This window comes from Plecotus auritus (assembly GCF_963455305.1).
Source record: "Plecotus auritus genome assembly, chromosome: 1".
In the NCBI taxonomy this organism is placed as follows: domain Eukaryota; kingdom Metazoa; phylum Chordata; class Mammalia; order Chiroptera; family Vespertilionidae; genus Plecotus; species Plecotus auritus.
Genome location: NC_137770.1, coordinates 116,183,005 through 116,198,621, shown reverse-complemented (window position 1 = coordinate 116,198,621; position 15,617 = coordinate 116,183,005). Strand labels below are relative to the sequence as shown.

At 45.0% G+C, this 15,617-nt stretch overlaps 1 protein-coding gene across 5 annotated transcripts in view; it reads right to left on the bottom strand.

Annotated features, from left to right (window-relative positions):
- The window catches only part of SCAMP2 (secretory carrier membrane protein 2), a 35,562-nt gene extending 20,538 nt beyond the window's left edge, over window positions 1-15,024 (bottom strand). For all 5 annotated transcript variants that reach the window (XM_080644994.1, XM_080644997.1, XM_080644995.1 and 2 more), the window contains exon 1: window positions 14,866-15,024. In XM_080644994.1, the coding sequence (XP_080501120.1) occupies window positions 14,866-14,922 (57 nt within the window). In that variant the 5' untranslated portion in view covers window positions 14,923-15,024. The remainder of the gene's footprint in view (window positions 1-14,865) is intronic.
- Window positions 15,025-15,617: the final 593 nt, after the last annotated feature.

Here is a 15,617-nt window from a genome sequence, read left to right as displayed (position 1 = left end):
GAGAGAGAGCAAAATATTGAAAACCTATTAGAAGAAATAATGACAGAAAACTTTCCCTACCTGGTGAAAGAAATAGACTTACAAGTTCAGGAAGCTCACAGAACCCCATACAAGAGGATTCCAAAGAGGACCACACCAAGACACATCATAATTAAAATGCCAAAGGCAAAAGACAAAGAGAGAATCTTGAAAGCAGCAAGAGAAAAACGGTTAGTTACCTACAAGGGAGCACCCATACGACTGTCAGCTGATTTCTCCGCAGAAACTATGCAGGCCAGAAGGGAGTGGCAAGAAATATTCAAAGTGATGAACAGCAAGAACCTACAACCAAGATTACTCTACCCAGCAAAGCTATCATTCAGAGTTGAAGGTCAGGTAAAGAGCTTCACAGACAAGAAAAAGCTAAAGGAGTTCATCACCACCAAACCAGGATTACATGAAATGCTGAAGGGTATTCTTTAAGAAGAGGAAGAAGAAGAAAAAGGTAAAGATAAAAATTATGAATAACAAAACGACATCAAATACATACCTACCAACAAGTGAATCTAAAAATCAAGTGAATAAAAAAAATCTGAAGAACAGAATGGACTGGTGAATATAATAGAATCAGGGACATAGAAATGGAGTGGACTGACAATTCTCAGGGGGAAGGGGGTGTGAGGGGTGCGGGAAGAGATTGGACAAAAATCTTACACCTATGGATGAAGACAGTGGCGGGGGTTAAGGGCATGGGTGGGGTGGGGAATCAGGTGGAGGGGAGCTATGGGGGGAAAAAAAAGAGAAACACCTGTAATAATCTGAACAATAAAGATTTATTTTAAAAAAACACACAAAAAAAACAAAAGCATGCTGCGAGGTGCCAGTGCTGACTGATTAAATCAAGCATGCTTAGGTGTACCAGTTAATAATGGGGGTTTTTTTCCAATAGATGGAGTTACACATATGTTGATATATATGCAATTTGATATGTATGCTATTTTGTTGTATTGACAAGCTTCAAAACTTCATATATCAAATTTGCTGAAGGTGTTAACATCCTAGATATTTTTACGCTTAAAAATGTCGAATTTCGTGCAAAAAAAAAAAAAAGACATTAGTGGGAAGTTTTAATTCATCACTTTATTTTGAAGAAAAAGTTATCATATACTTCGAAAAGCTTATGGTGAACATGCTCCATCTCAAGATACTTGTGAACGCTGGTTTAAATGCTTTAAAAGTGATGATTTTTATGTGAAAGACAAAGAATGTCCAGGTCAACCAAAAAAGTTTGAAAACCAACTATTACAAGCATTACTGGATGAAGATGGGTGTCAAACTCAAAAACAACTTGCAGAAAGATTAAACGTTGCTCAGCAAACAATTTCTGATCGTTTACAAGCAATGGGAAAGATTTTAAAGGAAGGAAAATGGGTGCCACATCAACTGAACAAAGGACAAATGAAAAACCGAAAAGTCATCAGCAAAATGTTGTTTCAACGGCACGAAAGTAAGTCCTTTTTGCATCTAATTGTGACTGGCGATGAAACGTGGATTTATTTTGAGAATCCCAAATGCACAAAATCATGGGTTGATCCAGGTCAACCATCAACATCGACTGCAAGGCCAAATCGCTTCGGAAAGAAGACAATGCTCTGCGTTTGGTGGGTTCAGGAAGGTGTGGTGTATTAATGAGCTTCTAGAACCAGGTGAAACCGTTTAATACTGATCACTATCGACAACAAATAATCAATGTGAACTACACTTTGATCGTGAAACTACCAAAATGTGCCAGAAGACAGGGGGCAAAGTAATTTTGCTTCATGATGATGCACCATCACACTCTTCAAAACCAGTTAAAGACAAGTTAAAAGATCTTGCCTGGGAAGTATTAACCCACCCGCCCTATTCACCAGACCTTGCTCCTTCAGATTACCACTTGTTTTGATCGGTGGCACACACACTTTCTGAGCAGCACTTCAAAACGTACGAAGAAGTGGAAAATTGGGTCTCTGAATGGTTTGCCTCAAAACAAGAAAAGTTCTATTGGGACGGTATCCACAAATTACCTGAAAGATGGGGGAAATGTGTAGCTAGCGATGGACATTACTTTGAATAAAGCACTTTTGGTGTTTCTCTTGAAATTATTGTTTTCTTTGATTACAAAATCCACCATTATTAACTGGTACACCTAGTAAAGAGATATAAAGGGCTCACATAAAAAGCCAGGGAAATGTTTTTGGTTATTTTTTTTTTCTTGATTCTTTTTAAAAAATACAAAAAGATCCTCAGAACACAGCTTGTCCTAAGCTTTTAATCTTCCCTTTCCCATCTGATCTCTGCCAAGGCCAGCCCTTTGGGCCTAGGACCTGCACAGTGCTCCCAGCCACCCTCTTCACCCAAGCAGCCTTTCTGCTGACTTGAGGCCAGTCTGTCTTCATCCTGCCCCTCACCCAGCAGAGCTCCTACACACTCCCCCTTCTCCATACATATAGGTATGGAGCTAGGGTCCAGCTCGACACAATGCCTGGGTTTTGGGAGAAACAACTGTGAAGAGTAAGCAGACTGCCACTGGACTCTGTCAAGGACCCTATACAGGCCTCACCTAGGCTCTGCTGTCTGCAAACCTCACCCTCATCCCTCACTACTCATCCAGATGCTCCTGTATTTCCAGCCCAGCCTCACCTCCACCAGGAAGCCTCCATAGGTTGGATTTTTTAAAAAATTTTTTATTTTTTTTACAAATTTTTTAAATTTAATAAATCTTTATTGTTCAGATTACAATTGTTCCTCTTTTTTCCCCCATAGCTCCCCTCCACCTGGTTTCCACCCCACCATCTGCCCTTACCCCAAGTGTCCCCACACACACCTTTCTCCCCGAGAATTGTCAGTCCACTCCCTTTCTATGCCCCTGATTCTATTATATTCACCAGATTATTCTGTTCCTCAGATTTTTTATTCACTTGATTTTTAGATTCACTTGTTGATAGATATGTATTTGTTGTTCATAATTTTTATCTTTACCTTTTTCTTCTTCTTTCTCTTCTTAAAGAATACCTTTCAGCATTTCATATAATACTGGTTTGGGGCTGATGAACTCCTTTAGCTTTTTCTTATCTGTGAAGCTCTTTATCTAACCTTCAATTCTGAACGATAGCTTTGCTGGGTAGAGTAATCTTGGTTGTAGGTTCTTGCTATTCATCACTTTGCATATTTCTTGCCACTCCCGTCTGGCTTGCATAGTTTCTGTTGAGAAATCAGCTGACAGTTGTATGGGTGCTCCCTTGTAGGTAACTAACTGATTTTTCTCTTGCTGCTTTTAATATTCTCTCTTTGTCTTTTGATCTTGGCATTTTAATTATGATGTGTCTTGGTGTGGTCCTCTTTGGATTCCTTTTGTTTGGAGTTCTCTGCACTTCCTGGACTTGTAAGTCTATTTCTTTCACCAGGTGGGGGAAGTTTTCGGTCATTATTTCTTCAAATAGGTGTTCAGTATCTTGCTCTCTTTCTTCTTCTGGCACCCCCATAATTCGTATGTTGGTACGCTTGAAGTTGTCCTAGAGGCTCCTTACACTATCTTCAACTTTTTGGATTCTTTTTTCTTTTTGCTTTTCCGGTTGAGTGTTTTTGCTTCTTTGTATTTCAAATCTTTGACTTGATTCTTGCGATTCTCTAGTCTGCTGTTAGATCTCTGTATAATATTTTTTATTTCAGTCAGTGTGTGCTTAATTTCTAGTTGGTCCTTTTTCATATCCTCAAGGGTCTTGTTAAATTTATCAGCCTTTTCTAGAAAATTCTTGAAAAACCTTATAACCATGGTTTTGAACTCTATATCCAGTCATTTGCTTTCATCCATTTCTTTCATTTGTGATCTGTTTCTTTGTCTCCACATTTTGGCTGCTTCCCTGAGTTGATAGAGTGGCTTTTTGTGCTAGGTGTCCTATAGGGCACAGTGGCTCAGCCTCCCCAGTTACCTGAGGTAGACACTCTTGGTGCACCCCTTTGTGGGCTGTGTGCACAGCCTTGTTATAGTTAAGCCTTGATTGTTGTTGGTATCACTGGGAGGAATTGACCTCCAGGCCAATTGGCTGTGAGGACCAGTTGTGTCTATGCTGGGAGAACTTCTGTGCTGGAGACACCCTTATGAGACAAGACTTGCAAAAGCCTCTGTGCTCAGCTTGGATGGGGCGGAGTGTCAGGGTGGAGCAGACTACATTGGTTTCCCCGTCAGCCCTGCCCTAAGAGACCCCTGAGTCTTAGTGTCCAAGCACCTCTGAGAGAAAGCCGCCCTAGGGTTTCACCTGCTGCCAGACAGTCCATTTTCTCCCCGAATGAGTTTGGGTTTCCACAATCTCGCCTGGAACTGGAGTTCAGAGCAGTCGGGAGCTTTTGTCTCCCTCCCGATTGAGAAAGCCAGCCACATACTCGGTTGCCAGCCTTCTCCATGCACGCGCCTCCGCACCTCTGCCTTCTGCAGATCCTCTGAGTCTCAGTGTGCTTTTCTCTTTCCTGACAGTCCAGTTTCACCCCAAATGAGTCTGGGTCCCCAGAGTCTTGCCCGGAACAGGAGTTCAGCAGAGTCAGGAGCTTTTGTCTCCCTCCCGCTTGAGAAAGCCAGCCATGCACTCAGTTGCCCACCCTCTCCGCGCGCGCGTGTGCACACACGTCTCAGTACCTCTGCCTTCTGCAGCTCCTCTGAGTCTCAGTGTGCTTTTCTCTTTCCTTCTAGTTGTAGAATTTCCACTCAGCTAGCTTTTCTGTGGTTCTGGATGACGCCTGTTTTGTTTTTTAGTTGTAGTTTTGAAATTGTTGTGTGAGGCAGCAGTTTAGGTGTTTACCTATGCCACCATCTTGGTTTCTCCCCATAGGTTGAATTTTTAAACACAATTTTAACATTAAATAGGCCCCATGGAACCCCCTAATTTTTCTTTATGGAAAAAGACAATAGGGTCACCATAAACAAATCCTGTCTCCATTAATAGGCTGTAAATTCTGCAGCCAGGTTTCTAGTTCATACTCTGGCTTCCTAGTGCTTGGTGAAGGGTCTGTGTAGAGCAGAAGCTCAAGTAATGTCTGAGAATAAGTGCTGCATGTTGTAGGCCCTCTTCTTTCTCTAGGAGGCACTGCCCAAATGTTAGGGCACAGAGAAGGAACACCTGCATCACAGCAGCCTGGGGCCAAGAAACACCTTGCCTGGGAAGAGGAGTCTGGAATAGGAACACTCTGGGAGATAAGGATACTTCCTATCTGAGGAGATCTGGGCTCTTCTGAAAGTTGTGGGTGGCTTCAAGAGATCTGAGGCCTAGGGATAGAGGTAGGGAGGAGGAGGGACTGAGGAAGGGAGCTGACATTTACTGAGTGTCTACTATGTACCAGGCTTACCACACTAGGATGCTACTGTGAAATTCTAGTCACCCCAGAACTGGCCACTGTGTCAAGCCATCCAAAAAGAAGGTTCTACTAGCCCTTTTCAACCTGGTTCCTCAAGAGAATTAAGCCCCACTACCCTAAGGCATCCACTGTCTGCAATGACTTGACTTCTCTCCTGCGCATCTTGAACCATCCTGGTTATATTCCTGAGAGAATAGAGAAAACAGTCAATCAATTTCTGTGTCCTGTGGCTCAGCTAAGGATCCCTAGCTAAGAAAAGCTACACCCTCTCCTCTTCATTCCACCTCACGACCACCCTGTGAGGGAGGAGTATTTTAGTTTGCAGCTGGAGAAAGCCTCCACTCAAAGAGGGGAAGCAGCTCGACCAAGATTTCAGAAGTAGTGCTGAACCTGACTCTGAATCCAAGGCTGTCTGTCTCCAAAGACAAAAGTGGTAAACCTGGGAGGGAAAGACCCAGTTCTACCTTGTTTAGTGATGCACCCCCAAAGCCTGGTATAGCACCTGACAAATGGAAGGTGCTCCATCAATGCGTGGTTGAATGAACCCCACTCTGGAAGGACACTGACACGGGCACTGTGAGTGACCGGGATAACTGCTTCTGCTCATTTCTTTATTCCTAGGCCTCAGAGAAGTCCTTCTTGGGAAACACCCTTTGTAGGACACATGCAGAGAGTCTTGTGACTAAGAACCACACTGACTGGCCTGAATGAGGATCCTCAGCTTTTACTCTGAGTCACAAATAAGAAGTCAACAACAGCAATCTTCTTTTCCACTCACGGAGTATTAACTAATTCCTAAGTGGGTCAAGTAGTTATTTAAAAGGATAGTGAGCCCTAGCTGGCTCAGCGGATAGAGTGCCGGCCTGCGGACTAAAGGGTCCGGGTCCCAGGTTTGATTCTGGTCAAGTGCACATGCTTAGGTTGCAGGCTCGGTCCCCAGTGGGGGGCATGCAGGAGGCAGCCGATCAATGTTTCTCTCTTATCATTGATGCTTCTATATCTCTCTCCCTCTCCCTTCTTCTCTTAAATCAATAAAAATATATTTTAAAATAAATAAACAGCTGAAACCGGTTTGGCTCAGTGGATAGAGCGTCGGCCTGCGGACTGAAGGGTCCCGGGTTCGATTCCGGTCAGGGGCATGTACCTTGGTTGCGGGCACATCCCCAGTGGGGGGTGTGCAGGAGGCAGCTGATGGATGTTTCTCTCTCATCGATGTTTCTGGCTCTCTATCCCTCTCCCTTCCTCTCTGTAAAATATCAATAAAATATATTTAAAAAAATAAATAAATAAATAAACAAACAAATAAATAAATAAGAGGATAGTGAGAGCTAAGTTTCACCTACAAAGAAGTAACCTAAAACTCCCTCAGTGCCAAAGGCCCTGGACTGGCTAATGCCTTTTACTTAATTTATAACAAATAAAATGCTCCTGAACTCAGTTATTTTCATTCAGTTAACATTAAGTACACACTAAGATGAACAAGGCACAGCTCTTGCCTTCTGGAGTCCACGATCTGGTAGCTGAGACGTGCACAAGAACCCAGGGCAGAATGAAGACATGAAGGGAGGAGAAGAGAGGTCTAGGCAGGGCTCTGAGGAAGGCAGGGTTCCAAGAGACGGGGGAAAAGGTGAGCAAAGGCCCAGTGAGTAAGGCTCACCACAGCTCTGGGGCAGGGGAACACTTCCATGTCATTAGGGTGTGAGGGACCCAAGAGAAAAGAGGCAGAGTTAGGCTGGAGCTCTTCTAGGAAGGGCCTTGAAACACACACTGGTTTTCAGTGGTTTGGCAATGTCTTCCCATGTGGCTCACGTGTCCTGCTGTGAGCTCTCTGTTTTCCCATCTTACACTCTACCCAATAAACCCCAATGTGGGGTTTAGTTCTGGCTCCAAATAAACATTAAATAAATACCTTATGGGCTAAAAAACACTCCACCATTCTATCTGGGAGGCATGGAGTCTCCAATACTTTAGAAGCTCTGCGAAGTCCTATTTGCTTTAGAGGCTGTGTCACAGAACAAGAAAAAACAATCATCCCCAGACAGGCTGGCTGGGTCCCAAGTGTACCAAGAGCCACAGTTAACCTTGGTACTTTGACCCAGAACCTAAGAATTCATCCTAAGGAAATGTGACAAAAACACATAAAAATCTGTACCTGCAAAGACATTTATTGCACCAGTATTTACAATAGTAGAAAAAAGCAGAAAACAACTTAAATATCTAATGACAGTAAACACAAGCATGTTTTGGTACCCATTCCCTCGATGGCCTAAGCAGCGCTTAAAAATTACAGCAGTGGCCCTAGCCAGTGTGGCTCAGTTGGTTGAATGTCGTCCCATACACCAATAGGTCATGTGGCTCCTGGTCAGGGCTCATGCCCGAGTTGCAGACTCAATTTCCAGTAGGGAGTGTGCAGGAGGCAGCCGATAAATGTTTCTCTCTCTCCCTCTCAAATCAATAAAAACATATATATATATATATATTTTTTTTTAAATTAAACCTATGAACATAGGGAGCAATACAGCAATACATTTTGTCCAAAGTATTCATGAAAAGAGACTGGCAGGAAAACACATCAAAATAACAATAGTTGCAAAAGACTGGTAGAAATATGGATGCCTTAATTTTATTTTCCATAATGTGATTATTATTTTTATTTTAGGGAAACACATATTTTTAAAAAGAGCCTGAGTGATCCTGGGCCTACCTCCCTGCCACAGACAATGAGTCTGAGCCGCCAGGCCTGACTTGGAGGCCCCATGACCTGGCACAGCGCCTCTCTCAGCACATTCCATTCTCAGTCAAACTGAGCCACTCACCATTGCCTTCACCTCTGTCTGTTGCTATAGTTACAAACCATTCCACACCAAGCACAGGGTGAGGGCACCAAGGAAAAACATTGGTTCCTGCCTTCAAGAAGCATATAGTGCCGAAACCGGTCTGGCTCAGTGGATAGAGCGTCGGCCTGCGGACTGAAGGGTCCCGGGTTCGATTCCGGTCAAGGGCATGTACCTTGGTTGCGGGCACATCCCCAGTGGGAGGTGTGCAGGAGGCAGCTGATTGATGTTTCTGGCTCTCTATCCCTCTCCCTTCCTCTCTGAAAAATATCAATAAAATATATTTTAAAAAAAAAGAAAAAAAAGAAGCAAATAGTGCCCTACCCGGTTTGGCTCAGTGGATAGAACATCAACCCGTGGATTGAAGGGTCCTGGGTTCGATTCCAGTCAAGGGCATGTACCTTGGTTGCGGGCACATCCCCAGTAGGGGGTGTGCAGGAGGCAGCTGATTGATGTTTCTCTCTCATCGATGTTTCTAACTCTCTATCCCACTCCCTTCCTCTCTGTAAAAAATCAATAAAATATATATATATATAAAAAGATGTGCATGCTGTCCCTCACATTAAAAAAAAAAAAAAAAAGCAAATAGTACAGAGCACAAAACAGAAGCCGGGGCAAAGTTAGCACATAGTCAGTGCTGTAACAAGGTGAGGGCAGATGCAAGGGAATCACAGAGAAGGGAGGGACTAAGCTATCTGCAAGAGTCAAGAAAGGCTTTACTGCCCTGGCCTCCTGGCCCCCTGGAACATATGGCTCAGTTGGTTGGGTGTCATCCTGTGCCGGTTTGATTACATGCAGCACCGGGCGTGAAGGAGGCAGCCTATCTATATTGTGCTCTCACACTGATGTTTTTCTTTTTCTCTCCCTTACTCTCTCTCTAAAAATCAATATTCTTTTTTATTTTTATTTTTATTAATTTCAGAGAGGAAGGGAGAGGGGTAGAGAGAGAGAAATATCAATGATGAGAGAGAATCATTGATCGGCTGCCTCCTGCATGCCCCACACAGGGGATCACCCTGTTGATAGAGCCTTAACCCAGTCATGTGCAGACTGAGAATAACCGTGATCTCCTGGTTTATAGGTCGACGCTCAACCACTGAGGCATGCCAGTCAGGCTAAACTACCGTTTAAAAAAAAATAAAAAGGCTTTACTGAGGTGGCATCTCAGTTGAGAAATGGAAGAAATTTAGCAAGCACTAAAGGGCAAGGCAAAAATAGCATTTGCAGAGACTTGGCACCTTTAAAAACAGCTTCCATGTGTTCAGGGAACAGGAGAAGGTTCTGAGGGCTGTGGAGTGTACAGAGAACAGCCAGGAGCACCAGGGAACCAACCTGAAGAAGGGGGAAGGCCAGACTGCAGGAGTTTGGACTTTACCCTGTGGGCAATAGAGGAAAACTAGAGATTGTGAGCAGGGATTGCCATGATCGCCTCTGCCAGCAGTGTGCAATGCTGGAGGAAGGATGCCGGGAAGACTGGCTGGGACACAACAGTTCATATGGGTGACAATGGGGACTGAACTAAAGTATGACAGCTGGGGACAAGAGAAGAGGGGATAAACCCCAGGGACCCTTTTCAGGTAGATACCACAGGGTTGGGCACTCTCTGGATTGGTAGGGATATGACATTACTACAGAGCAAGAGAGGAGGCAGGGAAGGGAAAGGAAGGAGTTGAGTTGCCAGCTTGGGTAACTGGGGAACAGGGCAACCACTGAGCATGGTTAAGTGATCACAGGACAAAAGGAACAGGTTTTTCAGGCGTGGGTGTGTGGGAGCAGGAAGAAGATCTGAGAAGATACTGGGTCAAAATGGAGATACATATGCAATATAACTGGTTGGAATGGTTGGAAATGCCCAAGTGAGCTGAATACTGGTTTGAAGCTCAGATAAAGTGAGAGCTAGATAAAGTTCTAGATCTGGGATCGTTGTTATGTGAATGCTATTCTGAAGCCATGCAAATGGAAGAAATTACTCATAGAAGTATACAGTGAGAAAAAAGTCAAGGACAGAACTCTAGGACACTTCTAAATGTATAAGATAAAGTTCTTGAGATAATTCTCCTGTCCCATAGGAAAGTCCTACCATGTCCATTTGGTGGTTTTGAGAATTCCCAAAGTCAGAGTCAAGCTGGAGCCTACCCTCTCTGGAAAGCAGCAAAACCATCAGTGTCTGTGCAAAGAACCTCGTGTAACTTTGTTTACAACCAAATCACATTTCTGTCACCACTTTTTCTTCCCACAGGAGAGAATTGTTTTAAATCCTCAGGAAGCAGCCACACCACTGAGATTATCTTTTAACTGCAAAGAGGCAACATGTGAAAGTGGTAAATTGTATGATTTGGAAACTCATGAAGACCTAAAGGCTTTCTCTATTCAGTACCACCAGCTGGTCCACTCCCCTCCTTCAGATCAATGCGGGCCACCAGGGTAGCCTGGCCGAAATACCAAGGAGGAAAGCAACGCTGGCGTGTGCCTGGGTGACCTGCTTTTTTGAACAGTACACTGCCTACCTTTTTAGCCCTTTACCTCTTCATTACCACGACAAGACTGAGAAACTTTTAGGAGCAGATACACTGGAAACAGTCCAAAGCAGGACCAGCATCTCCAGAGAGTACAAAGCAGATGCACCATCGTTAATAGAGGGGTTACGGAATGCCACTGGAGGTTGTGAAATCAGCAACACTTGGCTTGCAGTTTCCTGCTTCCTCCCACAAGTTTAGTAAACCCTCAGCTGCACTCTTGTGACAACTTTCCTTTCATGGCTCTTACTTTGCAGGAAGTTTTCTAATAATTCCAATTATAACTATACCGTGCACAAGGAAGAGGTCATAAAAGGCCACGCCCACAGTGTGGGGCAGGGATGGGAGTAGGGGGTGGATAAAGAACATGGGTAAGGTCTGGCCAGCATGGCTCAGTGGTTGAGCATCGACCTATGAACCAGGAGGTCACGGTTTGATTCCCAGTCAGGGCACATGCCCAGGTTGTGACCTTGATCTTCAGTAGGGGATGTGCAGGAGGCAGCCGAACAATGATTCTCTCTCTCATCATCATTGATGTTTCTATCTCTCCCTCCCTCTCCATTCCTATCTGAAATCAATTATATATATATATATATATATATATATATATATATATATACACACACACACACACACACACACATGGGTAAGAAAGTCAACTTAAAGGAGAACTGGAAGTTTCATGAGATATTACAAAAGTTAGCAGAAAAAGGATTCCATGGCTTAATAACTGAGAAATGTTGGGTCAAAGTTGAGGATTTCTCAGAGCCTTTAACAAATTAACAAGCCTTATCAATCTTCAAGAAAAATAGGAATATGTAGTGATTCCCAAAAACTTATTACTCAGAACATACACTACTTTAAAAGTACTGTCTTGCCCAGCTGGCATGGTTGAGCATCAACCTATGAACCAAGAGGTCACAGTTCAATTCCCGGGTTGCCAGCTCTATGTGGGGCATGCAGGAGATGGCTGATCAATGATTCTCTCTCATCATTGATGTTTCTCTCTCTCTCTCCCTCTCCCTTCTTCTCTGAAATCTATTTAAAAATATTTTTTAAAAAAGTACTGTCTTAAAAAGCATAAGGCAATTATTCCAGCCCCACACACTGGAGGAAAAAATAGCCTTGCTAATGCTAATTTGTTACTTTCACCCCTATCAGTACTCTCATTTTGTAAAATGTTTTTTTTATTGATTTTAGAGAGGAAGGGAGAGGGATAAGAGAGATAGAAACATCGATGAGAAATAGCAATCGGCTGCCTCCTGCATGCCCCCTATTGGCGATTGAGCCCGAAACCCGGGCAGGGCACATGACAGGGAATCGAATCAGGGAACTCTTGGTTCACAGGTCAACGCTCAACCACTGAGCACACCAGCCGGGCAGTACTCTCATTTTAAGAATGGTGGTGGTAGGAGGAGGGAAAAAAAAAAAAAAGAATGGTGGTGGTGGTGATGACATAACAGTTTTTTCTTGGCTGGCCTAAATAACCCCAGAACAGTTTAAGACAATATCTGAGCTTTAAAAACCTTTAAAACAGCACTGTTCTGGGAATCAGATCCAGGTCTGGGTTCCTTCCCGCTGCAAATTAGCCAGTGACTCAGGCATTTCCCATCCTCATTGGGTTCTTGGTTTTCTCATCTCTAAACTGAAGGGGTTAGAACAGACTCCTGAGGATATCCCCAGCTTTAATAGTCTATCATGGACTCTGAATGCTAAATATATTTTCACAACCCACCATCAAGTGATAGAAAAAAGGACTCTGTTTTGAAGGCTGGCCTTTGCCTCCCTCCTGAGTTCTGGGCCAACACCATGGGTAAATGAAGCTGGGCTCACACCCTGTCACCCAAAGGCTGCACCCTCCACTGTCCCAGCCCAGGCAGTCGGGGAACCAGAAGCTGCCATTACAAAGAGAGGGAGAACACAGCTCCAGGAAAAGGAGCTTGGGGGCCTCACTTCCAAAGCTCCTTCTCCCCACACAACTGTGCACCAAGAGGGAAAACCAGCCCAGAGTATGGAGAAGAATCATAGCCACCCAACTCTCTTCTTCCTTCAAAGGATTCCCCAACCAGATGTTGCTATTCACAGGCCCACAGCTGTTTCCTGTCCTGCCATATTCTGGGATTGCCTGATGGACAGATTGTCTTGCTTGAATGCAGAAGTTCCTTCTACCACAGTTTGCACAATCATTTCTGGGGCTGAAGATGTAGTTTAATACTTTCCAGCTAGTACTAATACAAAGCTGAACTCAGGCCAACTATCTTGCCACTACTAGCAGGGGGGACAAGCTGACCATCTCTGTCAGATAGCAACAGACATTTTATTTGTTTCTGACAGGACAGAAAAAAAAAAAAGGCAAATGATTACACAGCACACAAACCAAAAGCCTACTAGATCCTTATGAAAACTCAAACTCCAGTATTATACAGCAGTTTTGTAATTAAAACAAAAACAGTTACCAGAAGACTCTGGCAAATAAAATGCAAATATTCTTTCTTTCTTTCTTTCTTTCTTTCTTTCTTTCTTTCTTTCTTTCTTTCTGTTAATCCTCACTGAGGATATTTTTCCATTGATATTTTTAGGGCGAGTAGGAGAGAGAAGGAAAGACAGAAAGAAACATCGATGTGATTAGAAACACATCAATTGGTTGCCTCCTGCATGAGCCCTGACCCTGAATTGAACCTGCGACTCTTTGGTGCCCAGGCTGATGCTCTATTCACTGAACCTTGAGACCATGAAAGAAGCATAAAATGTTCAGTCTCCTAACAATGTGTAGTAATTTTGTTCTAGTCTCTTTTGGGTTGGCTTTGACCCTTGAGGAGATTCAAGGTGGGAAAGCTCATGCTGTTAGTTGCAGAAAGGACCCCTCCAAAAACTTCCCCTACACTTGCAGGAAGCTGACAACTACCAAAGTCCAAGCAGGATGAATTAATGTGCCTGGTGACATCCTCACAGAGCAGAAACCTCAGGGCTCATAAATCACCAGTGAACACAAGCAAGGTTTCCTAGAAATGGTTTTAAGCAGACATGAAACAAGAGGCACAGGAGCTTGGGCACTAACAGGAGTCCCAGCATTTCATTATGGAAAAAGAGTGCCCCTGTCCCCTTGGCGCAAAGGCGGAAAAGTTTTGGCTTTCAGTAGGAAGGCTGTTTCTTCCTCCATCGTTTGATTAAAATGTGAGGCCAACTCATAGGTCACTGCATCTCAACTACCCTGCCATCACATACTGGTCCATCAGACCAACATCAAGACCCTCAGAGCTCTCTCACTTCTCTTCCCTCCCTAACCTGGACTCTCCTATCTAGCCAATTTAGTCCAAAGTAGACTCTTGGCCAAAGTGTGTACTTCTTTTTTTTAAATGTTTTTATTGATTTTAGAGAGAGGGAGAGGGAAAGAGAGATAGACACATGGATGAGAGAGAAACATCAACATTGGTGGGCTGCCTCCTGACCACCCCCCACCAGGGATGGAGCCCGCAGGCCAGGCATGCGCCCCAATGAGAATCGAACCGGTGACCTCCTGGTGCTGGGTCCGATGGTCAACCACTGAGCTACACTGGCCGGGCCAAAGTGTATCATTCTTATCAAGGCCATATTTCAGCTTCTCACTCTCTCCCTAGCTTTCCTTCCCTGACAAATCTCTGGGGTCCTCTTATACCTTAAACGCTAGTTTGGCTGTTGGGGGAGAGGAGACAGGGTTGTCTTGGGATTTCCACATTTCTCCACACCACTAAGCGTTCCACCTCTTCATTATGCTGCTGTCACCCCTCTCCTAACGTGACTCAAACCAAGACTGCAGGATTGTGGTAGTCACACTTCAAGCACTTGTGGTAAGTGAAGTCATTACTCTCTGACGCTCGGGGAATCGCCAGTCTGCTCCAGTCCCTTCCCCCGGGAGTACCCGGTCAGAAGGGCTTTGTCTGGGAAGTTAGAGGGTCCCACCTCTTCCCAGGCTACCAGCGCCCAGCCCCTCAGGCCGTCCACCTGCTGCTGGCACCGCCCCACACACGCTACGATAGGCCAGCCTTGAGAGACCGCTCTCCCATTGGGCAGTCGGCCCGTCCCTCCCACGACACGTCTCCTGGCACTGGCGAAAAAGGCCCGGGTGGCGGCCTTCGGCCCTGGAGAGAGCGATGTGTTGGAAGCTCTACCTGGAAGGGGTTCACGTCCATTGGGTCCGCGAAGGGGTTGGTGTCGAAGGCTGACATGGTAGTCGGGGGCTGACGGGCGAGATTCGCGAGCGCTTCTGCCTCCGGGCGCTGAGACCCAGCGGCTCTCTTCTGTCAGACCCTCCACTTCCGGGAGCGAGACGGCCGTTCCGGCGCAGGCGCAGAGCCCTCCCCAAGGGGCGTGATCCTGCACGTAACAGAGGTCCGCTCCGCCCTCCTGCCCTGCACTTCTCTGCCATCAGCTTCTTCCTGGTACCCGCGTCCAGGAACTAGGGAGCCAGACTTGGGGTGTCGGAGCCATTCCCCGCGGCTTCTCTATCTGACAGCATCGAGATTTGTGTTGGAAACTCCCCAATATAAACTTTCCAAGTAAACTCTTGTAAGGGGACCCGGAAACTTAACTCACTTCCCTGGAGGGCAAGTTTGGGAAGCACACCTGGTCCAGACTGCGGAGGAGACTGGAATGGGAGCCTACTTCTATGCGGGAGTGTTCTAGTGGTAGGGCCGCGCAGAGGGGTTTTCTTCTGAAGAACCAGCTGTGCAGCTGTCCCCCACACTAGCTGAGCTCTGCTTCTTTTAGGCCTTCCCCTTGATGCCCAGACAGGTTTAGGGCCTAAGCTGGGACTTGAACCTGAGCATCAAGTATTTGTTAAGTGAATGAAGAAGTTCAGCAATACAGCCATCAGCCATGGGGGAGGTGGCTGCACTCCCCACAAACTACCTTATTTATTCAT